The sequence below is a fragment of the Daphnia pulex genome, chromosome 12 (genome assembly GCF_021134715.1).
Source record: "Daphnia pulex isolate KAP4 chromosome 12, ASM2113471v1".
Lineage (NCBI taxonomy): Eukaryota > Metazoa > Arthropoda > Branchiopoda > Diplostraca > Daphniidae > Daphnia > Daphnia pulex.
This window is the reverse complement of record NC_060028.1, coordinates 1037748-1050255: the sequence shown is the minus strand read 5'-3', so window position 1 is coordinate 1050255 and position 12508 is coordinate 1037748. Positions and strand designations below refer to the sequence as shown.

The following is a 12508-nucleotide window of genomic DNA, read 5'->3' as shown; positions in this document are numbered from 1 at the left end:
AGTGCCTCATAAGTCATAACTTACGAAAAAGAAAAGAAAAAGAGCGAAACAAATTCAAATTGTAGCTAATTTATACTTATATTCTGTGATTTCATATACCAAATTTAATTTCGTATCATTTGTAGGTTTATCTTTACCTAGTTTCCTTATTTTAATACTGTACCAATTTATTTCTTCAAATTCTAGATGCATACTGTCAGTCATTCCAACAAGTTGATTTCGCGCTCAGTCACTTTCCATCCATTAGATCCTCATGCTGTCAAAAGCCTAAAACTCATGTTTGAAGCACACATATACTGGAATACAAATGTTCTGAGATAAGGTATTTCCCCATTATTGCTACCAGACCATTACAATTCAGATTTTCATACAACATAGGTATTCTTGCTCATGAACCATAGGATCTTTTCTGAATCTCGCAATTTTGGTGATGTACCCTGCAACAGCATGTTTGTCGCTGTTTTTACTTCTGTTTAGAAGGTCATTCAACTAAGAGATAGATAGAGTTTTATTTCTCATGGGTAAAGTAAATTTGTGTAAATTTTTAAATAATGAAGATAATTTCCTTGTCTCATTTCCACTTAGAGTTTCAGAGACGTGAAAAGTGTGAAGTGACCTGCCATGTTTGTACCAGATCTGCTTGATGAAAGTCAAATGGCTTCATAAATTCATATCCCATATGATAAAGGTAAGCATCAATACAATTTATCACCACGCCACTGCAATACTTCATGACACTGTCTTTAGCATCAGGAAATTTATCTCAACATGTGAGTGCTGAACATGGGTTGCCGTGAATTCTATTTTTACAGTTTTTTCATCATGAATGTTTCAGTGTGCTTCTTAGAAAAGGTAAAGATTGATATGCTTTATTCATTTTTATATTTCAATTAATGTACAACATTTTTTTTTTTTTTTTTACAGAGCACGCAGTGTCTTTATGGACACGTGTGGTCCTGGCACGGAAATTCTTGTGCCAATGCTGACCTTTGTCCATGACGGAAGAGGGACTTCCACCAATGTCTTCTCCATCCTTATCTTCGCGACGTCCGCTCATCTAGCTTCACTGCTTTGTATGAACTACTACACAACTTGTCTTTCTTCATTGACGAGTTGGATCCCTTCAGTGTTCGCTAACTTCGCTTCCGCCCGCTGTGACACAGCTGTAATCATTCACTACGGGATTATGACCAGGTAATGCCCAGATTGTTGGGTAACAATTGACTTATTTTCGTAGGTTATCTATTAATAGTCTAGTTTGAGTAGTTTCGTTAAACTCTGTCTGTGTAACTCTGTCTGTGTAATAGTTTCCAAAATCAGGCCCTTCTTAGTTCTTACACGCAAACGAAGTTTTACTTGGACGTTTCTTTTTTCTAACGCTAGATGGCTTTTTGATAATTTGCAGCTGTCAAAACAGTCAGACAGTCAGTTTCAGTTGTTTTGCACATCTCTTTGAACATTTATTGGCAGTTATTTTTTTGAAATATTTCGTGATAACTGACGATAACTATTCCCCCAACAAAGCTCACTTGTTAAATTTTCGAAATTTGCTTTTTTTTTTTCCTACTTCCGGTTTTCACATTTCAGTCAGTAGTTCAGTAAATATTCTTCTGACGCACAAAAGAACCACATATTCGTGATCCTCGTAAAATTTGTGGTAAAGTTCATGTTATGTTTTTTACGTACGCGTACTTCCGGTTTCGAAAATTTTCCTGAACTATAGTTCAGGAAAATTCTCGATTTTGGCCAAATTTTGGATTTCGTTTAAATCACACCCAATCGACCCCAAATTTCATGGAGATCACGAATATGTGGTTTATTTTGATGACAGCTCAATGGTTGAGGTGCTGTGGTTACTTCCGGTATACTTCCGGAATTTTTTTCGAAAAACTAGCAAGTGAGCTTTGTTCAGTTAACAGTTCTGAATATTGCAAGCTTGATTTTAAGTTTAAAAAATTGCATCTTTAAATCTTTGAGCTAAAAAACCTGATTATTGTTTCTATCTGTATTATGTAACTTTTATTGGAATGTCACTAAATAAGAATTGTTTTATCTTTATTCAGGTAATGCAGAAGGAACGTCGAGAAGGTGGACACCAAAACGTCGTCGGTATCTCCAAAATGTCGGCGCACATCATCGTTTGTTGTTGGTAATATGTTTGTGAGTGTTAGTTAACCCGTTGTCTGCCACGCCTTTGTTCTCCCCTAGCTCCTTAGCACGGGCTGCGTGCGCTGTTCGGCCTCGTGGTTGGAAAGTCGCACCAGCCCAAAATCTGCCGCAAGGCGCCTGTTACAAGGCAATGCACCATAGTTCCCCCTTTTCAGCACGGACTTGTCAGCAATGGCAAGTCCCACCTTGGTCATAGATCCTTCAGACGTGGCACGTAGAGTAGTAGAGAGCAACCTACGGGTTGTATGGCGTGGCAGCCAACGGGTTAACTCAAGTGTATGTATGTATTTATGTGTGTATGTGATTGTAAAATGTGGTGGAATTGTGGGTGGAGGTGGGACAATAAAGCAATTCCTTTTCTAAGTTTTGTGTTTGCTGTGTCTTATAGCCAAGTGATTAATCATTTCCAGACTCTAATGAAGTGCTAAACATTATCTGCAACTTCTGACACGCACATTTAAGTTAAAATGGAGCTATATTCAAAAATTTAGAGTTAACATTAAACGGTACGTATGTTTCGTAATTCAAATTGACTTGGGCAATAGTAGCAACTCCAACATATTAAATAGTCGCAATGTCAAAAGGCTTGAAGGTGTTAAATCGTAGAAGATGATTACCATAAAAAATTTTATTTTCTCATTTAGGATCATCGATTCCAAGTAACTAGGAATTATTAAGTTTTACCGACAAATCTGAACAAAATTACATCAATCAAAAATTTCGGTCCTAGTATTCAAGAGGATAAATGTAGTTAACTGGACAAGCGAAGGTTTAAATTTAACATTCAGGTGCTTTAATGGTGTAGTAACTCGGGGCAGTGAAATCCTTCGCAGATTCGATGCAGTGGGTTGGAACAGCCTAAGTAGTGATATAATAGTCGGGTGCCTTGGTTGTGTAGTACTTAGGAGCATCGGTATGGGAGCGCAGTCTCGATATAGTAGCTGAAGGCAGCGTGTGTTGTGGTGTAGTACACTGAAACCTCAGTGTAGTATTTCGATCAAACGTAGTACGAGGAAGCAGCCGCTGTATAGTAATTCGGTGCAGAGTAGTACAAGGGCACTTCGGTGTAGTTTTTTACCGCTTTGGTAGCGTAATAAGCTGGAGCCTCGGTGAAGTAGCTGGGAACGGGTAGTACTTAGGCCTCGGTGTAAAAGGCTGGGCAGCATACATGGTGGTGTAGTACTCCGGTGCCTTGGTGGTGTAGTACTCCGGTGCCTTGGTGGTGTAACTCGGGGCAGAGTTATACTTTGTATCTTCGGTGTTCGGGGCATAATCAGTTATGGATTATACTCTGGAGAATTGGTGGGGAAGTAACCGGTTGTTGCGTATGTTGTTGTGTTATAAGACGGCGGCGTTGGGGTTTGATATCCACATTCACCCGAGACATCGGTACACCAGTGGTCGACTTGACCATCAAGGAAACAACAACCAACAGCAGCAGGACACCATAGTTAACTAAACGGTAAATAATTTTAACATCAATTTCCAATAATAACTGGCATATAAACGAACAGAAAAAAAAAATAAAGTAATAAAAAACTCCGTGTAGAAACAGAATATTTACCATTTGGCTGTAGTGTAATACTCGATGGTCTTGGTGTACTGGTGTAGTAGACGGGAGCCTCAGTTTGGTAGTAGCTTGGAGCAGAGTTACACTTAGTGAAGTAAATTGGGGCAGTGTACTTTGTTATGTGGCCTTTTCGGTGTAGTAGTAGTTGGGGGCTTCGTCGTAGTATCTAGGTGTAGCGTAGGTTGTGGTGTAGTAGACTGGATCCTCGGTGTAGTATTACAGTTAAACGTAGAGGGAAGGAACAGCTGCTGTGTTGTAAGTCTGGGCTAAGTAGTACTTGGCCGCCTCAGTTGTGGTTGTGTAGTTCGGGGCAGAGTAGTACTCGTGCGGTTCGGTGTAGTACTCGACCGCTTTGGTATTGAAATAAGATGGAGCCTCGGTGTAGTAAGATGGGGCAGCAATCGTAGTCGTGTAGTACTTGGGGACTTCGGTGTAGTAGGCTGGGACAGTATACGTATACTCCGTGCTGTAGTACTTGAGAGCCACGGCGTAGTAAGTAGATGTTGCGTATCTAGACGTTGTTGTGTAGTAAGGCGGCGACGTGGTGTACTATTATTTTGCTGCTGTTGCTTGGTATCCACCATGTCCAGAAGACATCGGTACACCCGTGGTCGACCCAACCATTAACCATGCGACACCAAACAGCAGCATGGCGCCATAGTTAACTGTACTATAAACTATTTGAAAATTAATTATCGAATATAACTGGTCATATCAAGTGAAGACAAGATAAAATTAATGCACGACTCGAAATAAAAATGAATGTTTACCCGTGATTGCGAACCGGTATAACATTGAAGAAGGCAGTTGGTGACAAATAGTGAGCTGCAGTTGTTGCCGTGTCGGAGGTGCTCACTCGACTGAGTTCCCATAGCCTTTTCTCCCTTCCTTTTATACGATTTTTCCTCACCCTCACCTCTTGAGCCTTGCGGCTATTATACCTGCTTGATAATGAAGCAAACACTTCCCATTCTCACCCAACCTCTTAACCACCGCATGACACGTTTTACGTAATGATCTCCCTTCGAACGTCAAGGACATGCAAACTGGCCTTTTCCTTCTGCAGGTTTCCGTTGCTGGGGATGGGTCTACAAAACCAATATCAAATTATCAGATTTCCGAAGCTTTTTCTCTCGCCTTTTTCTTTTTCTCACCCTGACCCACCTCTTAAGCCTTGCGGCTATTGTACCTGCTTGATAATGAAGCAACACGTGTCGTCCTCACCCAACCTCTCCCCCGTCGTATGACATGTTTTACGTGACCTTCGAGCGTGAAGAAAATGCAAACTGGCCTTTCCTTCTTTAGGTGGACGTTCCTGGGGATGGGTCTACAATAACCAAAATCAAAATGAATACCAAATATAGCTTACCCTTGCTTGGCTATTGTACCTGCTTTGTTAATGATGAAACACGCATCATTCTCACCCAACCTCTATACCACCGCATGCCAGTTTTACGTAATGTTTCTCGTGACCTTCAAGCGTGAAGGACATGCAAACTGTCAGGCCCGTCTGCAGGTTGAACTCTACTATGGTAATTGAAAAATAATTAATAAACACTGCATCAGTTGGAACATGTTGAAAATATACCTAAATTTAACTTGACAATCTAAAGTTAAGTAACCATAACGAGTGTTCGACTCTTTCTCCATCATCAACACAGTAAAGAGTACGAATATCTTCTATTAGGTGTCACTTTACGCACTACCACTCTTCGATTGCAGTATAACAATTCAAGTATACACATTACACTTACCCACTATTAAATTAATGGGTAATCTTGACGATGTTGGTAATAAACTTCACAAGTTATTGAAAACGTCTCTCTGCAATCCGGGTCTCAACCAAAGACCATACAATCCTTGATGATCTGATAATTGTCAGGGACTTGCTTTTAACCGGGCTCAAGGAATGACCAGGAGATCTTGGGGGTCTGCAACTGCCGTGGAAGGTTGCATAGTTCCTCTTGACTGCTAGTGCCCAGTGACCTCGTGTTGGGTAGTTACAGGCCGAAGTTTCGTAGTTAGAGGTCGTCGTTACAGGCCATAGTTAAGTCACTCTTCTGTCATGGACGAAGGCCAGCATTGGCTCAAGGATCACCGAGCCAGGACCACACAATTTCAATAAACACACTGCGTTTTAGATTATTGACGTAGGCAGCCTACTCGCGCTCTCAGTGACGTAACAAATAGTGCTGTAAGAAACCAGTCCACAAAACAGCTGTGAGGGATTATGATTAACCTGAATGGAGAATGGAAATTTAGTAAGATACCAACAATTTTCAAACAACATTGCAGTGACACCAATTTGATACCTCAAATCAAGAAACAAAAAGGAACTAAAACCAGAGTTTACAGCAGCCAACATTTTACAAACAACAAATCCTCATTAACCATGTTGTTCTTTTACTGGGAAGGAGATTTTCGTTCAGTCTGACAAAATCTGAAATTTTCCAAAATAATTGAAACACACGTCACTTGATGAATTCTGTGTAAAGATAAGTTTGAAGCTGACCTCTAGACTGTAAATTTAGAAGGGAGCCTGTACTACATCTCGTTGTCATAAATTTGTTTGATGTGCCAATAATCACTAATGTATCACCTAACGATAATGTACCAATAAGTTTTGTGTTGGGCTTACTGAGATATGTGTAAAAAGAAACATTATTTCCACAAGTTTAGAGAGTTAAATGTGGGTGAAACAATAAACAGTTAAATACCTCCTATTTGCTATTCACACCGATGTGATGTGGGCTGTTTCAAATGTATCCTTGACTTTCAACCTCGTGCAAGTTCAACGGGGACGGTAGGTCCATGAATAACACTGGGTATTTCGATTGGGTAAATAACAATTCTACAGTCTCGTTTAATAAAGGCTTAGTTCAGTATAATCTCACTATTTAAAAAACAAAAAACAAAAAAAAAAACAAAAAAACAATTAATCACACCTTGGCAGTTGGCGCGTTGTCGGCCTGTACTCGCTGCAGACGAACTTCCCTAATCGAGAAGCGGCGATGCCAATTTAGAAAGCTCGACGCGTTGATTAACAGCAATAACAAATTTAATAAATTATATCGTGTAATTCTTCAGGTGAATCGAACTCTATTATTTAGATCTTTCGACGTGAGAATTGAGAAGAAAACAATGCGATTTTAGCGACATCAAATTTCTTTCGAACATACCATTTTACCCAATTTATTTATGGCGTTTATGGAGACTGGAGAAGAACCGAAGAGAAGATTAAAAAATTTCATGCGCAACTTTCTGAGTTCTGACTTAAAAAATTACTGCCAAGTACAAATTAAGGCTACTAACATACTATTATTTTATTTTGTGACAGCTACCAAATCAAAAATCAACATCAACCTAATCAAATCATTTGTGTTAATTGTTTAAGCACAAATTATAAGAATTATTTTTATCCGCTCACTCGCTCTGGTAACAATTGAATTGAGTTCGTTCATAAATTTGACTTACCGTCAGTGAGCATAACATTACCTACTCCCGGTTGTTAAAACTTCTACCTATCATTGCAATTGCATGTTCGGCACTAGCAGTTCGAGTTTGCTAGATATAGCTAACTATTTGTCTCTACATTGTAGATTTCGACGATGGCACCGTTATTACAAAAATTGCCAAAGGATGTTGAGAACTGAGAAGTAAGACCTTTTAAAAACTTTATTAAATAATAAGATTTTAATTAAGATAACTCAAAAAGAAGAAAACGAAAATTGACGGAAATTAATATTTCGGGTTGGCAGCAGGGGCTTTGTAGGCTGGAGTAGTGTAGGCTGGAGTAGTGTAGGCTGGAGTAGTGTAGGCTGGAGTAGTGTAGGCTGGAGCGGCGTAAGCGGGGGCGACGTAGGCCGGTTTTGGGTATTGGGGAGCCTTGTAGGATGGAGGGGAGTAGGAAGCATCAGCTTTATATTGGGGCTCAGCGTTCTCAGGGAAAATGGCTTCGCCTTCGTATTTCACATCAGCTGTGTATCCGTTTGCGTCAGCTTTGTAGGTGACGATCTGAATGCGGCTATCGGGGAGAACAACACGGTAGGATCCAGTGACTACGTTGTAGTCAGACTTCTCGTTGTGCTCGAAGTCATTGTAAGATTCTTTATCCTGGACATCGTATCCGAAGCTGTAGGGTTGGGGGGCCTGAAAATGTAATTCAATGGATGAAAATTAATTTGCGTCATCTGAGTTAATTAGTTAAATGAAAACTTACGTATGTCACTTCTTCGTACTTAGGAGCCTCGTATCTAGGAGCCTCGTACTTGGGAGCCTCGTATTTAGGGGTCTCGTATTTAGGGGTCTCGTACTTAGGAGCCTCGTATCTAGGAGCCTCGTACTTGGGGGCCTCGTATTTAGGGGTCTCGTATTTAGGGGTCTCGTACTTAGGAGCCTCGTATCTAGGAGCCTCGTACTTGGGAGCCTCGTATTTAGGGGGCGCCTCGTATTTGGGGGCCTCGTACTTGGGGACCTCGTATTTAGGAGCCTCTTTTTTTAGTTCTTTGTACTCAGCAGCCTTGTAGGAATCGGCAGCAGCGAAGGCGAAAAGGGCAACGAGGATGAAGAACTGGAATTTAAAAAAATTAAAATTATTTTAAGTAACTAAAATATTTATCGCTTGAGTCTCAACTCTCAGCAATAATGATGAACGGAAGTCTTTCATCGTCAAGTAAGACTTTCTTCTAGTTGTTCAGCTTGTGAAACATGCAATTTAGTTGTTACGATTTTTACCTTCATGTTGGGAGCAGTAGTTGACTTGTTTGAAACAGCTAGAAAACTGATACTTTCCAAGTCATTCCTCCACGATTTTATACGAAAAAGAGACGACCAATATGCCAATATGAGGGTGGGGCTGCAGGTAAAAAAGAAGGTGAAGGTAACAAATTTAGACCAACAGACCACAAATTTAGATATCAGTATTGGTATTAGATCGAATGCAAAACGAGAAATCAGTGCAACGGGAACTATTAATTGTTTACCGCCAAATAACTTTCTCGAATCGTTGTCTTACGAAGGCCCATAAGGATTTTTAGTTTTTTACGCAAAAACGTTGCATCTCTGGCATGACCTGATACTCTTTTGTGATTGGCAATCTACAATAAACTAACGTTTAAAAATTTTCCTTTTTATGAAATATCCTTTGAATTCAATATTATTGATGACCTTAACATAATTACCAAGGTTCAAGGTGACTGTACAGGTGAAATATTTCCTTGCATAGGTTTCAGAGTTGCTTAATGCTAACAGCAAAAGCGAACAGCTCAACATGTTGTTCAAATGCCGGTCAGTGTCGCAAGCCAGCACCAAACAACAGGGAAAACGAGTTGCCCTAAAGAAAACAAAACCGAGTAACGTGGGTTAGTGAAAAGAAACAATTTTGAAGTGATTTACACCGCACATACAAGAACTTTCATGGAATAAAGGAAAAAAAAAAAACCTTTCCCTTTTTCAATTTTCTTTGCCCTGGACAGTAATACGAACGAATGGCAAATAGAAAGGAAATTGAAGGTGTTTGCCGTGGATAAGATAAGACCACACACGATTGCCAAAATTGCTCCCTCTACAAATTGTCTACCAACATCGCACAATTCACACATCACACCAACACGACAAGATCTAATTTTTTTTTAGGACGCCAAGTTTTAAAATGTTATCAAAAATATTTCTAATGAGCGAAGACTTTCGTGGCGTGATCTCTATTGTACAATCGAAAAACAACGAAACGCCAGTACATCCGTCTAAAGTTTCAACTTCAAGAAGGAAACAAATTTATATTGAACACAAGTGCTACTATCCGAAAATGAGCTGAACCTGGATGGTGAAAACTTTTCATCGCACCAAACTTTTTTTCTTTTCTATTACTTTAAAGTACCAATGACACCGTTACCGTTGCATGTATAGGGTGTGGTCCAGAATGACGAACGTATACCGGAGGTGAACAAATTATCAAATCCGGATCAGAGTCGGATGTAAGCGAATCTGCTCTGCCTCTTGGCATGTTTCTCTTTCGAATTACGTCGACCAATAAGAGCTGAAATGTTTCCTATGGCCTTAGCCTATTATATAAATAATAATGCAATTCTCCCACTCTTGACTGTCATTAGATCAGATTAGCAAAAATTTCCATCGAGCCAATGCACAGATAGCTGGCGCCTGGCGGCCTGAAAAATACGGCGTAAGATGAACCCCATGAGAAAATAGACCTTCTACAGTTTTATATCCTGTACCTAAACGTTTTATCGTTCCGAATCCAACAAATTCGCATTTGCTGAGTACCGACTTACAGGATTAATAATATAGTTGCTAATTGCGGTAATATATCTTACGGTTTCCACTTCCGCAGAAAGTACAATGCTTTAAAAAAGAAACAATAAATATTATACTCGTTTCAAGTTCAACTTTACCGGAATGGTGAATTTAAACTTCTTTTCGTCGACCGGTTTTACTAATTGGGTACACTGCTCTCTCGGTCTGCATATCCATGACGAAATTATTTCGTTGCCTAATTAATAAAAAGTGAATTAATCATGTATACTATACTATTGCATCGCTGATTAGTAGTAAACAAATGTTTAGTTTATAGTTGATACCCATTATGGGGATTCCATGAAAACCTCCATTGTGTCCTTTTTGTTAAGCCAGTCCCTTAGGAAGTTTGGATGGACCTGTTAAAAATAAAAAGAAATAAAACAGAATTCATGGTTCAACACTTAAACTTAAAAAGGGTTAGTTACTATTTTAAATAATAAAGAAAATATTTTTCAGAATGTGTTCAACGAATCAGTACGTAACAACGTAATGCAGAAAAATACCATTAGTAGTCCCCATCCCTATTCAGAAATGTACTAAGACGACAATTTTAATTAGTTCTGATTCCTGTTTTTAAGCCAACTCCTTTTACGTACCTAATTGAAAAGAATATAATGTAATTTTGAACGAGTTTTTGTGGGTAAAAGTGGCGACATCAGGAGGGGAAGGGGTAAGGATAACGTCCCCGTGAATACATTCACCCTCACATGAATGTACACGAGTACCCAGTGAAAAGAAAACTATAGAAGGGTAAGGAGTTTCCATTTCAATATATTCAATTAATGAAGAAGGTCCATTCCCGTTCAACATCATAACATTCTTTCTTTTAAGTAAGTCATGTGCCACTGTTAGGTCATACATTGAGAAGCCCTGATTATGAAACTTGTAATGCAATTAAAACACAAGGAGACACAACTGAAGTAATGGCAGGCGCTAAAGCAGAAGAAACATGGATGCTAACCTTTGAATAACTCCATCACCTGATCTTCATCAAAGGGCCATGATGTCCGAGATGGTGTCTCGATTCTCCTGGCTGCTCCTCCAATGTCACAGGAAATGAAGAGTAGTTCTAATCAGATGAAATCAAATAAAATCTTCAAATAAATCCACCGGCGGAAACATTAACTCGTGGCCTTCGAATGGCCTTACCCATACCTAAGAAATGAAATCATCTTTAATTTTTATTTCACCTTGAATCTATCATGCTATATCATCTAAACACGAATTATGGTTCCCAACTTGAACTTGCCAACCCATCAAGTTTGGAACTGACGTACGAGCACGAGCAGACGATTTTCCGTTGGTAGTAGTAGAGTCACCTAGCGGTGGAATGCCCCAACGCACATATCCATGTCAACTACCTGCGTTCAGAGCCTGCGTTAGCAAGGTAGTTTGTGATTATTTTGTTTGTAATTTTGTTTTCCTTAAACTTGAATAAAAATTTAAAAAATAGAATTTAACTCATCTCCTGCTGCAACCAAGATGACTCTGGTTTTGTTAAGAATGAATTAAAAACCCCATATGCTTTCGCTTCTTCTTTTCTTATGAGGTAACTCTGAGATTTCTTGTTGCGCAAATTGGTAGAATGACCTAGTGAAAAAATGTCTTTGATGGGATTTGAACCCTGGACTCCGGCGTGTCAATCCAACACTATACCACTGGGCTATTAAATAATGCAACCTAGAAATGAAATATTGTTAGATATGCTCAGCCAATACTTTTTTAGGATATGATCTACTTCCGGAAATAGTTTGGTGAGGATATGCGACCATGATATAATGGTTATAGCATCTAGCGTTGTATTCAATTGTCCCGGGTTCGATCCCCACTTCCGCCACATTGTCCCCCCGCCCTCCACCACATTGTATCCCATTGATGTTCCCCATATCGCCCTGTATAATATAACTATGTATGTACTAACCCTTACTAACCCCAGTTACTAACAATACTACTAACAATTGATATGCACGGCATATTGAAAATTAAAAAAAAAACTTGAGATAAACTCGTTGGGGCAAGTCAAATCGATTATCATCGTAAGACGTGGGACATTCTTGTACGCCGTAGTACTCGAAGGTTGGCTACTGCTGTAATAGACCGGTATGAGAGATGGCGAACCCTGAACGAAAAAACGTTTTTAATTTTCTTTTGTTTTGTTTTTTTTGAACGAGATTAAATAGTTAAATACCTTTTAACTAACTCGGCAGTGGAGATGCGCTGAGAGGTTTAAGGATGATAACGTTCGACGCTAAAGGCTGGCGAGAGTAGAGTTCGACACCTTGTCCCATCAATTTTTCGAGCTTTCATTCTATTTCTCCTCTGACTTCATCTAGAAAATACGAACAAGATATGTATCTCAGACGCAAAAGAGCAACAAGTTTTGGCTGTTGGGGGGAGAGACGAGGAGGGCGACATACCTGTGAGTTGTAGGATTGCGTGCCGCCCTCTCGTTATTAT

General features: G+C 39.5%; 1 protein-coding gene and 3 long non-coding RNA genes across 11 annotated transcripts; 1 reads left to right on the top strand and 3 right to left on the bottom strand.

Annotated features, from left to right (window-relative positions):
* Positions 1-405: 405 nt before the first annotated feature.
* On the top strand, positions 406-846 carry LOC124209153. The gene is made up of 3 exons (XR_006880800.1): positions 406-521; positions 586-688; positions 748-846. It is a non-coding gene; the product is annotated as an uncharacterized LOC124209153 (long non-coding RNA).
* A 1936-nt stretch (positions 847-2782) lies between these two features.
* LOC124209152 lies at positions 2783-4721 on the bottom strand. The gene is made up of 3 exons (XR_006880799.1): positions 4510-4721; positions 3734-4416; positions 2783-3624 (listed from the first exon to the last, which is right to left on the bottom strand). It is a non-coding gene; the product is annotated as an uncharacterized LOC124209152 (long non-coding RNA).
* A 485-nt stretch (positions 4722-5206) lies between these two features.
* LOC124209151 lies at positions 5207-6678 on the bottom strand. Of its 2 annotated transcripts, none has more exons than XR_006880797.1 (5): positions 6457-6678; positions 6252-6338; positions 6052-6179; positions 5494-5978; positions 5207-5263 (listed from the first exon to the last, which is right to left on the bottom strand). It is a non-coding gene; the product is annotated as an uncharacterized LOC124209151 (long non-coding RNA). The 2 variants fall into 2 exon arrangements; XR_006880798.1 differs by having other exon boundaries at positions 5229-5266.
* A 721-nt stretch (positions 6679-7399) lies between these two features.
* On the bottom strand, positions 7400-12395 carry LOC124209149 (adhesive plaque matrix protein-like). 7 transcript variants are annotated; one of them, XM_046607034.1, is made up of 11 exons: positions 12240-12395; positions 11513-12170; positions 11013-11425; positions 10333-10407; positions 10147-10244; positions 8920-9071; positions 8722-8835; positions 8474-8594; positions 7959-8309; positions 7579-7888; positions 7400-7533 (listed from the first exon to the last, which is right to left on the bottom strand). In XM_046607034.1, the coding sequence occupies exons 8-11, from the start codon at positions 8477-8479 to the stop codon at positions 7478-7480; spliced, it is 723 nt and encodes a 240-aa protein (XP_046462990.1). In that variant the 5' UTR covers positions 8480-8594; positions 8722-8835; positions 8920-9071; positions 10147-10244; positions 10333-10407; positions 11013-11425; positions 11513-12170; positions 12240-12395; the 3' UTR covers positions 7400-7477. The 7 variants fall into 7 exon arrangements, with proteins under 7 accessions (XP_046462990.1, XP_046462984.1, XP_046462983.1 ...); XM_046607028.1 differs by having other exon boundaries at positions 7400-7888; positions 8722-8845; XM_046607027.1 differs by having other exon boundaries at positions 7400-7888.
* Between the last annotated feature and the right edge of the window lie 113 nt (positions 12396-12508).